The 16,660-nt window shown below is 45.8% G+C and overlaps 1 protein-coding gene across 4 annotated transcripts in view; it reads left to right on the forward strand.

The window, feature by feature from the left end:
- Window positions 1–16,660, forward strand: part of CAPN15 (calpain 15) — a 160,811-nt gene that overhangs the window by 42,102 nt on the left and 102,049 nt on the right. For 2 of the 4 annotated variants that reach the window (XM_058156984.1, XM_058156983.1), the window contains exon 2: window positions 8,526–8,839. The exons of the other annotated variants lie outside the window; for them this stretch is intronic. In XM_058156984.1, the coding sequence (XP_058012967.1) occupies window positions 8,664–8,839 (176 nt within the window). In that variant the 5' untranslated portion in view covers window positions 8,526–8,663. The remainder of the gene's footprint in view (window positions 1–8,525; window positions 8,840–16,660) is intronic. 4 annotated transcript variants of the gene reach the window in all.

Here is a 16,660-nt window from a genome sequence, read left to right on the forward strand (position 1 = left end):
GGCTCAGAAGCTGCTACCGGGTTGCATTGAGTAACTGCGTCTGTAAGCTGCCTTAAGAGGATCTCAAAAGCTTTAAAGCAGGATGGATGTAAATATGTGCAAAGATCTAATCCATTGGCTAACCAGGGCCTGGTTACCAACCGGTTGCTGGCTCTGTGTGGGCTGCCTTTGAATACACAGCTTCTGCCTTACGCTGTAAGTGTGTTGTAAGTTAGCCATTTGTTGTGTTCAGAAGCTCAGGCCCTTCTGGAAACATGGAGAACATCAGTTTTAGGTGGGACTGTCTAGAACCGTGATGGCGAACCTATAGCACACGTGTCAGGTTTCCGGTGAATGCATGCATGCCGGGCAGCTGGTCTTCGCACGTGACATAGTGCCGGAAACCTGAAGACCAGCCGGTGTGCATGTGTGTGCCTGCCAGCTGGTCTTTGGGTTCTGGCATTCAGGCACACAGGAAGACCAGCTGGCTGGTGTGCATGCATGTGTGTGCCTGCCAGCTGGTCTTTGGGTTCTGGCATTCAGGCACACAGGAAGACCAGCTGGCTGGTGTGCATGCATGTGCCAGCCAGCTGGTCTTTGGGTTCTGGCATTCAGACACACAGGAAGACCAGCTGGCTGGTGTGCATGCATGTGCCAGCCAGCTGGTCGTTGGGTTTCTGACATTCAGGCACACAGGAAGACCAGCTGGCGAAAACCCAAAGACCAGCTAGCTGGTGTGCATGCGTGTGCCAGCCAGCTGGTCTTTGGGTTTCTGGCATTCAGGTGCACAGGAAGACAAACTGGCGGAAACCCGAAGACCAGCCGGCCGGCATGTGCATACGCGCCGGCTGACTGGTCTTCAGGTTTCCGGTGCTCCGAGACACACGTGCGCGTGCATTCCAGTTTGGCACTTAGTGCTGAAAAGGTTCACCATCACTGTTCTAGAAAGAGTTCTCGGAATGGAAGACAAGAGGAGGTTTTCCTTAACATCTTCTGCCTGACATTGGAGATTGGGGACTTTCATGCAAATGAACAGAGTGTCATGGCTGCTTCTAGCCAAACTTCATGAGCTGACAGCCTGACATTAGCAATGGAAGTGGAGGGTGGGGGGAGATTGGACTGTTAAGGACAAAGGGAGGGATGGAAGCCCAGGGGTGAAATCCAGCAGGTTCTGACTGGTTCTGGAAAACCAGTAGTGGAACTTTTGAGTAGCTGAGAACCGGCAAATGCCACCTCTCGCTGGCCCCACAGAGTGGGGAGGGAATGAGGATTTTGCAGTATCCTTCCCCCAGGAGCGGGGAGGGAATGGGGATTTTGCAGTATCCTTCCCCCAGGAGCGGGGAGGGAATGGGGATTTTGCAGTATCCTTCCCCCAGGAGCGGGGAGGGAATGGGGATTTTGCAGTATCCTTCCCCCAGGAGCGGGGAGGGAATGGGGATTTTGCAGTATCCTTCCCCTGCCACACCCACCGATTTTTTTTTTTTTTTAAATTGAATTCCACCACTGCATCAAACCTGCCGACGGTTGCTGCAGTGATTCAGTTAACAAACCTGGCAAGGAAGTTCGTGAAATGAGGCAAAATTCATTTAACAAACGTCTCACTTGGCCAAGAAAATGTTGGGCTCGGTTATGGTCATAAATTGAGGATTACCTGTAGATGGGATGCAGCAGTCATCGTTGTTCTTGTGGGCCGTAACCGAAACCTCCACTTGCCGTTTTACCCAAAGAAGCGATCTAACACAGGCCTGTTTTCTCTTGTGGATGCTTTTTTGGAAACGTGGAAGAACCTTTAAAAAAACAACAACAACACGGGATTGGAAAATTTTCCTCTGTTTCCTCTCTTTGTAAGTGCTTTTGTGGAGGGTGGGCAGGGAACTAATTTAGAAAATAGGAAGGAGGAAATAGAATTCATAATAGATCAGCGTATTTGCTTTAGAAAAAGCGCTCTTGCAGGCGTAATTAACTGTAACATTTGAAATGGGATAATTATGCATTAAAACCACAAAAGAAAGGAAAAATAGGTGCTTAACTATTTGTTTCCATTAGTTAAATCTCCCATTTGTCTTCCCCCCCCCCCATTGTTATGGCTGCAGCGTTGGGCCTCCCAAATTAGATTAATTCAAAAGTGATTTATTTCGTTATGTATATGGGGGGGGGGGGGAAGCTAATTCTCCCCTCCATGCACAAACCCTTCCTAATGCAGGTTTTTTCCAAAAGTGAGTTTTTCTGCAGTTCCCTTTTTACTGCTTGTTAAAATTCTTAGCAAATGCCGTTTTTATCATTCCCAATCTCGGAGCGCTTCCCTCCCACCCCCCTCTTCTCCCCATCTTTCACAAACCACTGAGCCCAAGACTTTGAGTAATGCTCAACTCTGCCTGAGGTGCTTTCCTACTCATAGCCCCATGCAAACGATAAATCGGCAAGCAAACTGCAGTGTGACAGGTGTATAATTGTGCAGAGCCTACATGGGTTTTTACCCGTTGTTTGTTATTTCAAGATAGATATGCAGCTAAGACATCCCAAGGGTGAACGTTGGTGTTGCTTCTTTGAAAGTTTTTTTTTTATTTGCATTTATATCCCGCCCTTCTCCGAAGACTCAGGGCGGCTTACACTATGTTAGCAATAGTCTTAATTCTATTTGTATATTTATATACAAAGTCAACTTATTGCCCCCAACAATCTGGGTCCTCATTTTACCTACCTTATAAAGGATGGAAGGCTGAGTCAACCTTGGGCCTGGTGGGACTAGAACCTGCAGTAATTGCAGGCAGCTGCTGTTAATAACAGACTGCATTAGCAATCTGAGCCACAGAGGCCCCTAAAAAGTAGGCAAATACTGTCCGAGACGATTAAAAAAAATTATTGCAAATATTTCTCTCTGGGTGTCTTCTGCTCAGTAGGTACCATATTTTTTGGAGTATAAGACACACCTTTTTCCCCAAAAAAAGAGGGTGAAAATCTGGGTGCGTCTTATACTCTGAATGTAGCCCATGCAGCTTCTCAAATGCAGGTTTCAGAGGCTGAAAGAAGCTTCAGAAAAGAAGCCTCCAAACAGAGCTTCAGAAAAGAAGCCCCCAAACGGAGCTTCAGAAAAGAACTCCCAAACAGAGCTTCAGAAAAGAAGCCCTCAAACAGAGCTTCAGAAAAGAAGCCCCCAAACAGAGCTTCAGAAAAGAAGCCCCCAAACAGAGCTTCAGAAAAGAAGCCACCAAACAGAGCTTCAGAAAAGAACTCCCAAACAGAGCTTCAGAAAAGAAGCCCCCAAACAGAGCTTCAGAAAAGAAGCCCCCAAACAGAGCTTCAGAAAAGAAGCCCCCAAACAGAGCTTCAGAAAAGAACTCCCAAACAGAGCTTCAGAAAAGAAGCCCCCAAACAGAGCTTCAGAAAAGAAGCCCCCAAACGGAGCTCCAGAAAAGAACTCCCAAACGGAGCTTCAGAAAAGAAGCCCCCAAACGGAGCTCCAGAAAAGAACTCCCAAACGGAGCTTCAGAAAAGAAGCCCCCAAACGGAGCTTCAGAAAAGAAGCCCCCAAACGGAGCTTCAGAAAAGAACTCCCAAACAGAGCTTCAGAAAAGAAGCCCCCAAACAGAGCTTCAGAAAAGAAGCCCCCAAACGGAGCTTCAGAAAAGAACTCCCAAACAGAGCTTCAGAAAAGAAGCCCCCAAACAGAGCTTCAGAAAAGAAGCCCCCAAACGGAGCTCCAGAAAAGAACTCCCAAACGGAGCTTCAGAAAAGAAGCCCCCAAACGGAGCTTCAGAAAAGAAGCCCCCAAACGGAGCTTCAGAAAAGAACTCCCAAACAGAGCTTCAGAAAAGAAGTCCCCAAACAGAGCTTCAGAGGCTTTTTTTCTGAAGTTCTGTTTTGGAGGCTTTCAGAGGCAGAAAAAAGTTTTTTCTGAAACAGTTTCTAAGGCAGAAAAAAAAGCGAGGTACAGAGCTCACAACCAAGCAACCTGTTGCTAAAATTCACCTCTGGGAACAGCTGATTGGGGGTATTCCGGGAGGCCAATCCACCTGCCAATCAGCTTTTTTCCTGTTTTCCTCCCCAAAAACTAAGGTGCGTCTTATACTCCGGTGCGTCTTATACGCCGAAAAATACAGTAATCGACATACAGGTAATCCTTGATTTACAACCATTCGTTTAGGGCGGAGGTGGGATTCCCTTCCCTTCCCTACCGGTTCTCAAATGTGAGCGCGCGCCTTCTGCGCATGCTCGGCCTTCCACGCATGCTCTTTGCACACTCATGTGCCTTCCTTCGGCCAAATAGGTTGTAAAAAAATGCTTTTAAAAGTAAAAAAAAAAGACTCTGACAATCGCGCGACTCAGCTGTGATCGTCAGAGCCTTTTTTTTTTTAACCTTTTAAAAGCATTTTTTAAAAGAAGCGGCAAGCAGTCAAGCGCTTGACAGGGCGATTGGGTGGGCATAGGCTGGGGGGTGTGTGTATCAGGGATTTTTGCCACAGGTTCTGCGAACCACCCGCCACCATCGCTACCGGATCAGCCGATCCGGTCCGAACCGGGAGCATTTCACCCCTGGTCTATTTCTAGATCCTCCCCTGTTGCTCCTCGGAGCTTTTTCCGAGTACTATTAAAACTGGTGGGTTGTTTCTTTTTTCTCCTCCCTTCACATTCTTGCAAACTCCAATCTGGATCCTGACTTCCTCTTGGTGGGAAGAGTCGCGTCTCTGTGGTGCGTCTGGCAACCAGCTTGACGGAGTTTAGCCGAGCTACCGGATGGCCAGGGTGCTTGTTCCTTGTTTGTCTTTTCCTTTCAACCAGACAGGGTGGCTAGCTTTGCTAAAGGAACTGTAAAAGTTTCCAAGCATCCTTGGTTTTTTTTTTTCCTTCAGAACAGTGTTTGTAAGGCGATGCAATGCCGTGTCCAGGGAGTCGCAAAGGTGCTTTTTCAGGAGGCAGCTGGATTTTCTTGGTTTTTTTTTTCTTTTGAAGATGTTTCACTTCTCATCCAGGAACCTGTCGTGTCCCACTCCTCCGCTGACGGCCGGGTCAGGGAAATCCGAATCAGGCGTGCCTCTGCAGCTCTGCCAAAGTCCTAGCAAAGTCCTCAGGGCAGGCAGGAGACCAGAAAGTGACTTCAGCAAGATATGTTTAGACTTTGCCTGACTCAGAGAATGCCAGAAAGCAGGTCCTTTATATAGGCCATGGGGTGTGGCTCCATGACTCAGCATTTATCCAGGCCTGCCCCTCCCTTCCTTCTGTTGCCTCCATCTATCAAGTCTTCTGACGTGAGGGTCACTCCAGTCTGCAGCTGTTGGCAATTGACCTCCCTCAGGCTCACATGCTGTGGAGGAGGGGGAGGGGTCTAGTTGCTCCGTTTGCCTGGGCATGGAGCCAGAGCTGGGGGCTGGAGATACTTCCTCCTCTTCAGCCTGTCTGGGCATGGAGCCAGGGCTGGGGCCGGGAGGCATACTAGGACATTCCTCCGTGTTCGGAAGCAGATAAGAAGGCCCCGGCTGTGGTGAGATCGGACGAGACACAACAGAACCTTCTTCAGCTCTGACTGGAATGGTGGGGAATGGGAGGATTGATATTCCTTGCAGACGGCTGGTCACTTGCATCCTTTTTGAAGGTCGTTGAAGCACTTGGAGGTTTATCTGTGTGTCCTCCTGACTCCACCCTGCAAGGGATTACGGGGATCATTAAAAGACAAAAAAAGAATTCCAGAGGGAGGGAGCCACCATGGAGAAGGCCCTTCTTTTGGCTCCCGCCAGTTGTACCTCTTTAGGGGACGGGACCCACAACATCCCTTCCCTCCCCACTCTAGTGAGTCGGGTGGATGTGACCGGCAAAGAGACTGTCCTTCAGATAACCTTGTCCCTGGTTCCCTCGCCCACACGGAAGATTCCCGGTGTTCATTTTGGCATTCTTTGCCGTAACGGTGGTTGACTAGGGTCGAATGAAGCCGCCTCTGGGCAGAGGAGTAGTCGGTAGCAGAACTTGGCGTAGCAAAACGTTTGGCAAGGCTGGTCCTTGGAGAAGAAGATGCTTGTCGTCTTCCATATCAAGTAGCGAAAAATTAAGATAAAAATCTGTGGGCTGGCAAGATGTTAAATTAAATGCATCTTCAGCCTTCCTTCCGCAAAGCAATTTAGTTGACAGGGAGGGAAGAGGCAGCCCGGCTAAGGTGAAAGTTCAAACATATTTTGGGAGTTTGATTTAAGAGTCCGGGTTTTTTTTTTTTTTAATAATGTCACCCATGCCATCGTTTAAGTCTGTGCCTTTCGTTTTTTCTCCCCCAAGTTTTATGCCTTGGGTATGCATTTGCTCATCCAAGTGGTGTGTGTGTATATACCATCACAGCCCAAGGCTCAGAATATCTGCTAATTTCCAAGTCTCTGTGTTTGATTCGCTTTGACGTGCTACTTTTTGGCTAAAATGAAATCGGACTCCAAAAAATTGTCTTGGGTGAAACAGGCCAGGATATTTACGCTGTAATCTACTTGATTTGTTTGATCAAAGGACTTTGTATTTATTTATTTATTTATTTATTTATTTATTATTTGCATTTCTATACCGCCCTTCTCGGAAGACTCGGGGCAGTTTACAGCCAAGATAAAACACATATACAAAAGTTAAAACACAATATTTCAATTAAAAATCTGATTCAGTTGGCCGAAATATTAAAATAAAGAGTAAAACTATAAAACCAAACCCTCAATAAAACCACCCGTTAAAATTGCCATGTATGGACTTAAAATTTTACCAAAATACAGGCAGTTCTCAATTTTGAGCCCAAAATCTATGTTGTTAAGTGAGAAATTTGTTAAGTGTATTTTGCCACACTTGAGAACTCTTCTTGCCACATTTATTAAGTAAATCACAAGAATTATTAAGTTAGTGACATGGTTGTTAAGTGAACCTCACTTCCCTATTGACTTTGCTGGTCTGAAGGTCGCAAAAGGGATCACATGACCTCAGGACACTGCAACCGTCATAAATGGGAGTCAAGCATTCGAACGTAAATCACATGACCACATGGGGATGGTCTGCAACAGTCATAAGTGTGAAAAATGTTCACGAGTCACTTTTTTCCTTTGCTCTTGTAACTTAGAATGGTCACTAATTGAGCCCTTGCAAGTCGAGGACTAACTGTACAACAGAAATAATGGCATGTGTTTTCTGTGTTAATTACTGCTAGAATACCTACCTTTTTTCTGGGTTACCTGAGTTTCTCAAACTTCAGGAAACTTGATTTTCTACATTGATTCACCTGCTGATAAACGCCAATCTTTTTTTTAAATTTTATTTTACATTTATATCCCGCCCTTCTCCGAAGACTCAGGGCGGCTTACAGTGTATAAGGCAATAGTCTCATTCTATTTGTATATTTTTACAAAGTCAACTTATTGCCCCCCCAACAATCTGGGTCCTCATTTTACCTACCTTATAAAGGGTGGAAGGCTGAGTCAACCTTGGGCCGGGCTTGAACCTGCAGTAATTGCAGGCTGCTGTGTTCTAATAACAGGCTCCTTACCAGCCTTAATCTAACTTTAAAAAATACAGACTCCCAAAGGATTCTGAGACCTTTCAAATATTTCAACAAAAATTTCAATCCAGGTCATCCTTGACTTACGACCACAACTGAGCCCAGAAATTTCTGTTGGTAAGCCAAGAGAGTTGGTTCAATGAATATTGGCCCGTTTTAGACCTTTCTTGCCCCAGTTAAGTGAATCACTGTTAAGTTGTTAAGTTGGTAACACGGTTGTTAAGTCAATCTGGCTTCCCCGTGCCTTGGGGATGCTGCCACGGCCGTAAGTGAGAAAAACGGTTATAAGTCACATTTTTCAGTGTTGTTGTAACTTTCAACAGTCACTAAGTGAAGGGTTGGTATCAGGGACAACCTGTAGAGATTCCCAAAGGATTCTGAAAAGGAATTCAAAGCAAGCTTTTCCCAATCCAGTGTGTTTTACTTAAGCCCTGTTCTTCCTAAATAATATGAATTTTAAGGGAGCCATCCTTCACCATCTGCCATTTCCTGTCTTCGATTCAGCCTCTCTCTTTCCCAAGAAATGTCAGAGCTCTCCCTAAAACCTAGCTGTAACACCCCCACCTGTGCTTCCCCCCTCCCTCTTCTCACATGTTGACTTTTCATGTCCAGGTGGGCTTCCATCTCCCTTCCACCCAGATCTCACCTTTGAGTCTGAATTGCTCTGCGTGAAGCCCATGTTGCTTTCGATGCTCACCAGTCGTGGGTTTCCCTTACCTTCGCTGCCGGTTTGGAACGTGCACGGAGCACATCCGTGACATCGCAGATGCTCCGCACGCACGCAGCGTCCGTCATGACGTCTGGGCAGGTGGGCGGAGCCTCCCGCCGCCGCTACCGGTTCGAAACCCACCACTGATGCGCACGGATTGCCGTCTCTGGTTTCTTTTCTTTCGACAGACTCTTAGAAAAATGTCACTTCATGGGTTTGAAAGAAAATCATACCTTTCTTTCTCTTTCTCTGTTTCTCTTCTCTCCCTCTCCTCTTGTTTTTTTTTTTTTTGTTTTTGTGTGTCTTTTTCTCTTCTTCAATCAACACCAGCCTCCTTTTCTCCGGTTGTGGGAACTTTTGCTCCACTCCATGCTGCGAGTCTTCATCCTTTCAGGCCGACAGCTCATGCCACTCTCTGGGACCTAACCTAGAGTAAATCTTGGCCCCGGCCAGGGTTGGGGTGGAGCCATGGGCAGTTCAGCCTCATCGCTGGCCGCCGAGACGGAGTCGGACCATGGCTTTACTGGCCCAACCTATCCTGGGCATCTGGCAGCAAGCTGGTATAGAAGTAACCATGGTGGCCCCGTTTGGGACAGTGCCCTTATAACACGGCAACACCCGCACGTGAATCACCGGGCACGAAGGTAAGAAAGCTGGGGAAGGAGCTTGGTCTGGTCTCAGCTCAGTTGAAACCCGGGGTGGGTGGGGTGGGGGAAGGGCTGGGTTTTTTTTATTCCAACTGAAGCCCCATGAGAGGCCATGAAAAAACTGCCAACCCGGCTGCACAACTCAGCTGGAGGCACCTGGAAATGCGCTGTGTGTTCATGTGCATGATAGTTACGCTGGCTGTTTGTGGCATGAGACGTTGGGTTGGGGTTGTTGGGAGAAATTTCCATCTGGTTCAGTTCCAAGCCAGGAGAAAGAAACATGGAAACAATGGGGGCTGATGGGAAAGATGGTTTAATGATGAAGCAGAACCACTAAGCATGTGGTCCTGGTGCAGCTGACCACATGGAGTTAAGAATGTGGGGGGGTATTTATACCTTCTCTTGGGCTTTGCACTTGAGCTTCCTGTTCCTGTGCAAGAACACGTATTCTATTGGCTGTTGTCAGACTCTCATGGGTCCATGTACAAATCCTAGGTGTTTGTCTGAGACAAGCTTGGTTGAAGTTTGGCTGATGCGATGAAGGGGCTTGTTGGGCAATCCCTATTGTGGGCTGAGGGCTAACCCTACCTTTATTCAGGCCTTGCTGCAGGGAATTTGCTTATGAACAGAGCTGTCTATCTCTTTATCTATTGAGTGCTGACATCTGTTGAGGGCCACCAAGATAAGTGGGTGCTGCTTTCTGTCTCCAAGCACATGTTTCTCAATTTCTCATCCAGGGAAATATAATATTCTGCCTTTTTCAAAAAATATTTCTCAAAATATTTCATTCTTCTAGGAGAGGGATGGGTGCCACTGACCGAGGTACTGATTTTGTAGAAATCAATACAGGTAGTCCTTGACTTCCATCCATTCATGTAGCTACAGGTAGTCCTCGACTTACGATAAAACAGTTCATTTAGTGACTGTTCGAAGTTACAACGGCACTGAAAAAAATGTGACTTATGACTGTTTTTCACACTTACGACGGGTAGTTCTGAGGTTCCCCCAGGGGTGAAATCCAGCAGGTTCTGACAGGTTCTGGAGAACCGGTAGTGGAAATTTTGAGTAGTTCAGAGAACCGGCAAATACCACCTCTGGCTGGCCCCAGAGTGGGGAGGGAATGGAGATTTTGCAGTATCCTTCCCCTAGAGTGGGGTGGGAATGGAGATTTTGCAATGTCCTCCCCCCAGGAGCGGAGAAGGAATGGGGATTTTGCAGTATCCTTCCCCTGCCATGCCCATCAAGCCACCCCCACAGAACCAGTAGTAAAAAAAATTTGAATTTCACCACTGGGTTCCTCTCTTATCTACACATGACATCCTGGTGAAAAATTTGCCTAGAAAAGGTTGCAATCAGATTTAACCTGTCTCGAATCGTTTCCGTGTTTCTATTAAATTAATTGGCCAGATCACACCTCTTTGTTTTCAACCCAAGCGTCCCCCCCACCCCCACCCCGTATCCATAATCTAAGGTTAAATATTGAGACAGAGAAAAATTGAACGGCTACTGAAGTCTTATCTTCAGCTCGGCTGATTCTCTAGATACAGGTTCTGTTTCATGCTGCTTGAAAGTGTGTTTCTGCTCTCCCGCCTTAACACAATAAGAGGCTAAAATCCGAGCTTAGTTAAAGTCCTCCTTCGAGAAACATTATCAACATCGGTCACTGTAAATCTTCTTATTGGTGGCTTTTGGCCCCTTTGCAAATAGCCGGACGCTCTTTCTCACCTCTGGTTTATTTTGGATTCCAATTTTCTAAAATATTTGTCCTAAACTTTTTATCTCTTACCTGGAAATCCCAAAGGTGCTTTTTTTCAGGAGGTGACTGGACTTCCTTGTTTACTTCTTTTGAAGACGTTTTGCTTCTCATCCAAGAAGCTTCTTCAGCTCTGATAGGATAGTGAGGGACGGGAGGATTTATATTCCTTGCAAACAGCTGGTCATTTGCATCCTTTTAGAGCAGTGGTTCTCAACCTTTATAGTGCTGCGACCCCTTTAATACAATTCCCCACGATGTGGCAACCCCAACCGTAAAATTATTTTCGTTTTGAATTTATCGCGCCTGAAGCCGTATTGGCTAGCGATATGAACTGCTTGCGATTGCCTTGAGGGCGGAGGCATTAAAGCGGAGACTCCTCCCCTATTAAGTTTATCACGCCTGAAGCCAGATTAGGCTAGCGATTGGGAGTGATTGCAGCTGGCTTGAGAGGGAGACATGAGAGCAAAGATTTCTCTCTTTTTTAATTCATCGCGCCTGAAGCCGAATTCGGCTAGCGATTTGAAAAGCCTGCAACTGGCTTGTGGAGTCAAGCATTGGAGCGCGATTCTTTGACTCGCAAGTATACTTCCCATATTTCTGATGGTCTTAGGCGACCCCTGGCAAATCGTCATTCGTCATTCTTAATATCTAGAGCGGGGATGTCCAACCTTGGCGGCTTTTAGACCTGTGGACTCCTAGAATTCCTCAACCAGCATGGGAATTCCGGGTCTTGAATTTTCTGGGAGTTGAAGTCCAAAAGTTCCCACGCTTGGACATCCCTTGGACCTAGAGGGACTGATTTCCCCATCCCTGTAGCCATCAAGCCAGATTTATGGAGATCGTAGCACCAAGAGCATTTCACAAACCCGATTTTCTTCTCTCCCTTTCCTGATTTCGTTCCCCTGCAGTGAAGCCTACACGTGGGAACTATAAAATACATGCCCCCCCCTCATTTTTTTCCCCAGCAGCAATTAAAATTTGCCTTCCTCTAAAAAGGGGTTAAGAGGGATGACCATCTATGTTGTAGCCCTTTTTTGCGGGTTGAGAATTATGTGGAGAGGAACTAGCAATGTTTTAACGAAAAGAAAGATGGGTGGGGGGAGAATGGGGGGAAAGGAAGGGTGTGGAAATCTGCCATGTTGCTTGCTAAGAATATTGCAACTTATGATTAATTCCAGCTTTTTATAGCTTTTTCGACTTGTCGAAGTGCCATGTGCCTTTCTTAGTTTGTATGCGGCCTTGTTGAAAAACAGCAAGTTTGCTGCATCCTCTGAGCTGCCCTGTCTTGAAAAATATTTGGCTGTGTGTGTGTGTGTTTGTGTCTGTGTCTTTCTTTCTCTTGCTTGTTGCTATGATCCTTAAGGAGTTTGTGTGCGTCGCACAAACACACAGACTTGGGGGAATCTTTCTGGCAAAATGTTCCTGGTTTTTGTTTGTTGGTTTCTTTTCATTTTCAAGACTGACCTTGAAGTTTCTTCCAGAGTTTCAGTAAAGTTTTTTGTTTTTTGTTTTCAGCATTTGTTCTTTTTAAATCAGGGGATCAGGATACCAAAAACAAAACTCTGTTTTAACCTCGGGACTTTCTGTGTCGCTTCCCACTACGAGTTTTCTTCTTCCTTCTTCCTCCTCCTTCTCCTCCTCCTCCTCCTCCTCCTCCTCCTCCTCCTTCTTCTTCTTCCTTTTCCTTCTTCCTTCTCCTTTTTTTAATTTTATTTATTTATTTTGTCGAGTACATATTAGATAATATATATAAGTATATGCATGAATTGAATACATAAAATTAATACAATTAACGGGAACATTAGAACAGGGACGGTAGGCATGCTGGTGCTCTTATGCATGCCCCTTACAGACCTCTTAGGATTGGGGTGAGGTCAACAGTAGACAGTCTTAGGTTAAAGTTTTGGGGGTTTGGGGAAGAGACCACAGAGTCAGGTAGTGCATTCCAGGCACTGACCACTCTGTTACTGAAGTCGTATTTTCTGCAATCGAGTTTGGAGCGGTTCACTTTAAGTTTGAATCTATTGTGTGCTTGTGTATTGTTGTGGTTGAAGCTGAAGTACTCATTGACAGGTAGGACATTGTAGCAGATGATTTTATGAGCTATGCTCAGGTCATACCGAAGGTGGCATAGTTGTCTTCTCCTTCTTCTTCTTCCTCCTCCTCCTCCTCCTCCTCCTCCTCCTCCTCCTCCTCTTGTCTATGAATCCTTCATGTGACAAGGGAGGAATAAAAAGTGAAGAGAGAAGATAAAGTTTCAAATAGCACCGTTTCAGGAGGAAACATGGCTTCTAAGCCAGATTTCCACCACCCCACAAATCGTAAATGAAAAAATGTGTACAGGAAGATTAGTTCTCTGTGCACATAGTGGCTTTTCTTTCATCTAGCAATTTCCAATATCTAGTTTTTGGGCTTAAAGCCTCAACTATTGGCATTATGCGTCGGTCTAGTATTGGATTCAGACTTCTACCTGATCGGCTTTGTGAATAGCAACAGCATTGCAACAGGTGCATATTTTGTGCAGTTAATATATTTTTTCTAATCCTAAGGTTATTTTGGACACACTGGAAGCAGAAGGAAAGAGTATTTGCTCGTGCAGTTAGTCCTCGACTTACGACCGCATATTGAGCCCAATATGTATGTTGCAAAATGAGACAATTGTTAAGTGTGCTTCACCCCATTTTACAACTTGTCTTGCCGCAGTTGTTAAGTGAATCGTTGTGGTTCTTAAGTGAGTAACACGGTTGTTAAGCGAACCTGGCTTCCCCCATTGACTTTGCGCGTCAGAAGGTCATTAAAAAGGGATGACAGGACCCTCCCCAGGACGCCACAACCGTCATAAATATGAGTCATTGGCCAAGCATCTGAATTTTGATCACATGGCCATGCAACGGTCATAAGTGTGAAAAATGGTCATAAGTCACTTTTTTTAGTGCCGTTGTAACTTTGAATGGTCACCAAATGAACCGTTGTAAGTCAAGGACTACCTGTATTGGCAATGCTGACCATTGATGCAACATGAATTTTGCATGGTCCTCATCTACCCACAGAGCCGCTGAGCATCACCGGGAAATTGAGTGGATTCTAGCTTAGAACTCACCTGGATTTCCAGTTCATACGTTTATCTCTTTGGTAATTGCTGTTCCTTTGATAAGTTGAAATCAAGAACCCAGGTGATAATGGGGCTCAAATGTTGAACAACAAACATGGAAATTTAGACTTAAATTCTCTTGGGTGACCTTGGACAGCTCATGTTCCTTCGTCCTGTCTCCCTCTTTCAGTTGCCTTACAAAATCAGCATCTAGTGAGAATCTTACAATAGAATACAATACCAGTGCCAATACCAATACAAATTGTGGGGACTGGAGGCTAAAACATATGACAAACGGTTGCAGGAACTGGGTATGTCTAATTTAAAGAAAAGAAGCATTAGGGGAGACATGATAGCAATATATCTCAGGGGCTGCTACAAAGAAGAGGGAGTCGGGCTGTTCTCCAAAGCACCTGAGGGACAAGAAGCAACGGATGGAAACGAATAGAATAGAATAGAATAGAATAGAATAGAATAGAATAGAATAGAATAGAATAGAATAGAATAGAATAGAATAGAATAGAATAGAATTTTTTTTTGGCCAAGTATGATTGGACACACAAGAAAATTGTCTTGGGGCATATGCTCTCAGTGTACATAAAAGAAAAGATACGTTCATCAAGAATTCTAAGTACAACACTTAATGATAGTCATAGGGTACAAATAAGCAATCAGAAAACAATATCAATATAAATTGTAAGAATACAAGCAACAAAGTTACAGTCATACAATCATAACTGGGAGGAGATGGGTGATGGAAACGATGAGAAGAATAATAGTAGTGCAGACTTAGTAAGTAGTTTGACAGTGTTGAGGGAATTATTTGTTTAGCAGAGTGATGGCTTTCGGGAAGAAACTCTTCTTGTGTCTAGTTTTTCTGGTGTGCAGTGCTCTATAGCGTCGTTTTGAGGGTATGAGTTGAAACAGTTTATGTCCAGGATGTGAGGGGTCTTTAAAAATTTTCACAGCCTGTTCTGTACCCTCCCAGCCTCAGCCACGCGAGCTGGCTAAACGAGCAAGTAATTGAGTTCACGGCTGCTATCAGTCCTGGCAGGGAATCTGCAGCTGCCTGCCAAAGTCTCCCTTATCTTGGGGTTGCCGGGCAACCTGGAAGTCAGCAATCCAGGCCGAATGTTCAGCTCAATTCTCCACGAGTCAAAGAGTTCAGCTCACTTCTCCATGAATCAAATAGTTCAGCTCAATTTTTGCTCGTCACAGAGCAGAAGAGCAGCCGGGCTGCTTTTATACTCTGTGGGGTGTGGCTCTGTGACTCAGCACTCTCTAGGCCTGCCCCACCCCTTCCTTTGTTGTAGCTGCCTCTCGTATCTCCGAAACCTGGGATCCAGCCAGGCCTGATTGCCATCAGCCGGGTCTGGAGGCGTGGCCTGGGGGGGGGGAGTCAGGGGATGGAGGCCTTGTTATCTCCACCTGGCCTGCCTCTGGCTCCTGGAGCTGAGCCAGAGGAGCCGGTGCTCTAGAGGTAAGTCTTGATGGCCCTTCCCCCTCACTTCCGAGTCACTTTCTGGCAGGGGGCCCGGCTCGGGGGGGTGCAGACACAACACAGCCTTCTTTTTGACTCGTGCAGTATACAGGTCCTCAATGGAAGGCAGGTGGGTAGTCACTGTTTTTTCTGCAGTTCTAATGATCCTCTGAAGTCTGTGTCTGTCTTGTTGGGTTGGAGAACCAAACCAGACAGCTAGAGAGGTGCAGATGACAGACTCAATAATTCCTCTGTAGAACTGCATCAGCAGCTCCTTGGGCAGTTTGAGCTTCCTGAGTTAGCGCAGAAAGAACATTTTTTGTTGTGCTTTTTTGATAATCAAGAAGAGAAGCAACTTAGAACTAAGGAGAAATTTCCTGACAGTTAGAACAATTAGTCAGTGGAACAACTTGCCTCCAGAAGTTGTGAATGCTCCCAACACTGGAAGTTTTTAAGAAGAGATTAGTGGTGTAGGGTTTCCTGCCTGAGCAGGGGGTTGGGCTAGAAGACCTCCAAGGTCCCTTCCGACTCTGTTATTCTATTCCAGGGGTGTCCAAACTTGGTCCCTTTAAGACTTTTGGACTTCAACTCCCAGAGTTCCTCAGCCAGCTTTGCTGGCTGAGGGACTCTGGGAGTTGAAGTCCAAAAGTCTTAAAGGGACCAAGTTTGGACACCCCTGTTCTATTCTATTTACAAATACAAATAAAATACTCTTTATTGGCCCAGTGTGATTGGACACACAAGGAATTTGTCCCTGATGCATAAGTTCTGCGTTTACATACAAACAACAATCAACAAAACAACATAATCATAAGATACTAATAGTAGAAGGTAATAGAAAAAGATGAGAAGGACAATAGTAATACAGCCCTACTACGTGGGTAAATATTTACAATATTTACAGTTTACAAAATGAATGCAGGTAGTCCACGGCTTAACAACTGTTCACTGAGTGACCGCTCAAAGTCACAATGGCACGGGAAAAAGTGAACTTACGACCATTTTTCACACTTACGACCGTTGCAATGTCCCCATGGTCACGTGGCAGCCTCCCCACGGTCGTGTGAAATTCAGATGGTTCGCCACTGGTTCGTACTTATGACGGTTGCTGCATCCCGGGGTCATGCAATCCCCTTATGCCAGGGGTCTCCAACGTTGGCCACTTTAAGACTTGTGGACTTCAACTCCCAGAATGCCTCAGCCAGCTTTGCTTTGCTGGCTGAGTCATTCTGGGAGTTGAAGTCCACAAGTCTTAAAGTGGCCAACGTTGGAGGCCCCTGCCTTATGAGACCTTCTGACCAGCAAAGTCAATGGGGAAGTCCAATTCACTTAACAACTGTGTCGCTAACTTAACAACTGCGGCGATTCACTTAACAACGGTGGCAAGAAAGGCTGTAAAATGGGGCATAATTCGCGTGACGAACGCTTCACTTTGCAGCAGAAAGGTTGGCTCACTTGTGGTCGTAAATCGAGGACTATCTGTACTCTCCA

This window comes from Ahaetulla prasina, chromosome 14, assembly GCF_028640845.1.
Source record: "Ahaetulla prasina isolate Xishuangbanna chromosome 14, ASM2864084v1, whole genome shotgun sequence".
In the NCBI taxonomy this organism is placed as follows: domain Eukaryota; kingdom Metazoa; phylum Chordata; class Lepidosauria; order Squamata; family Colubridae; genus Ahaetulla; species Ahaetulla prasina.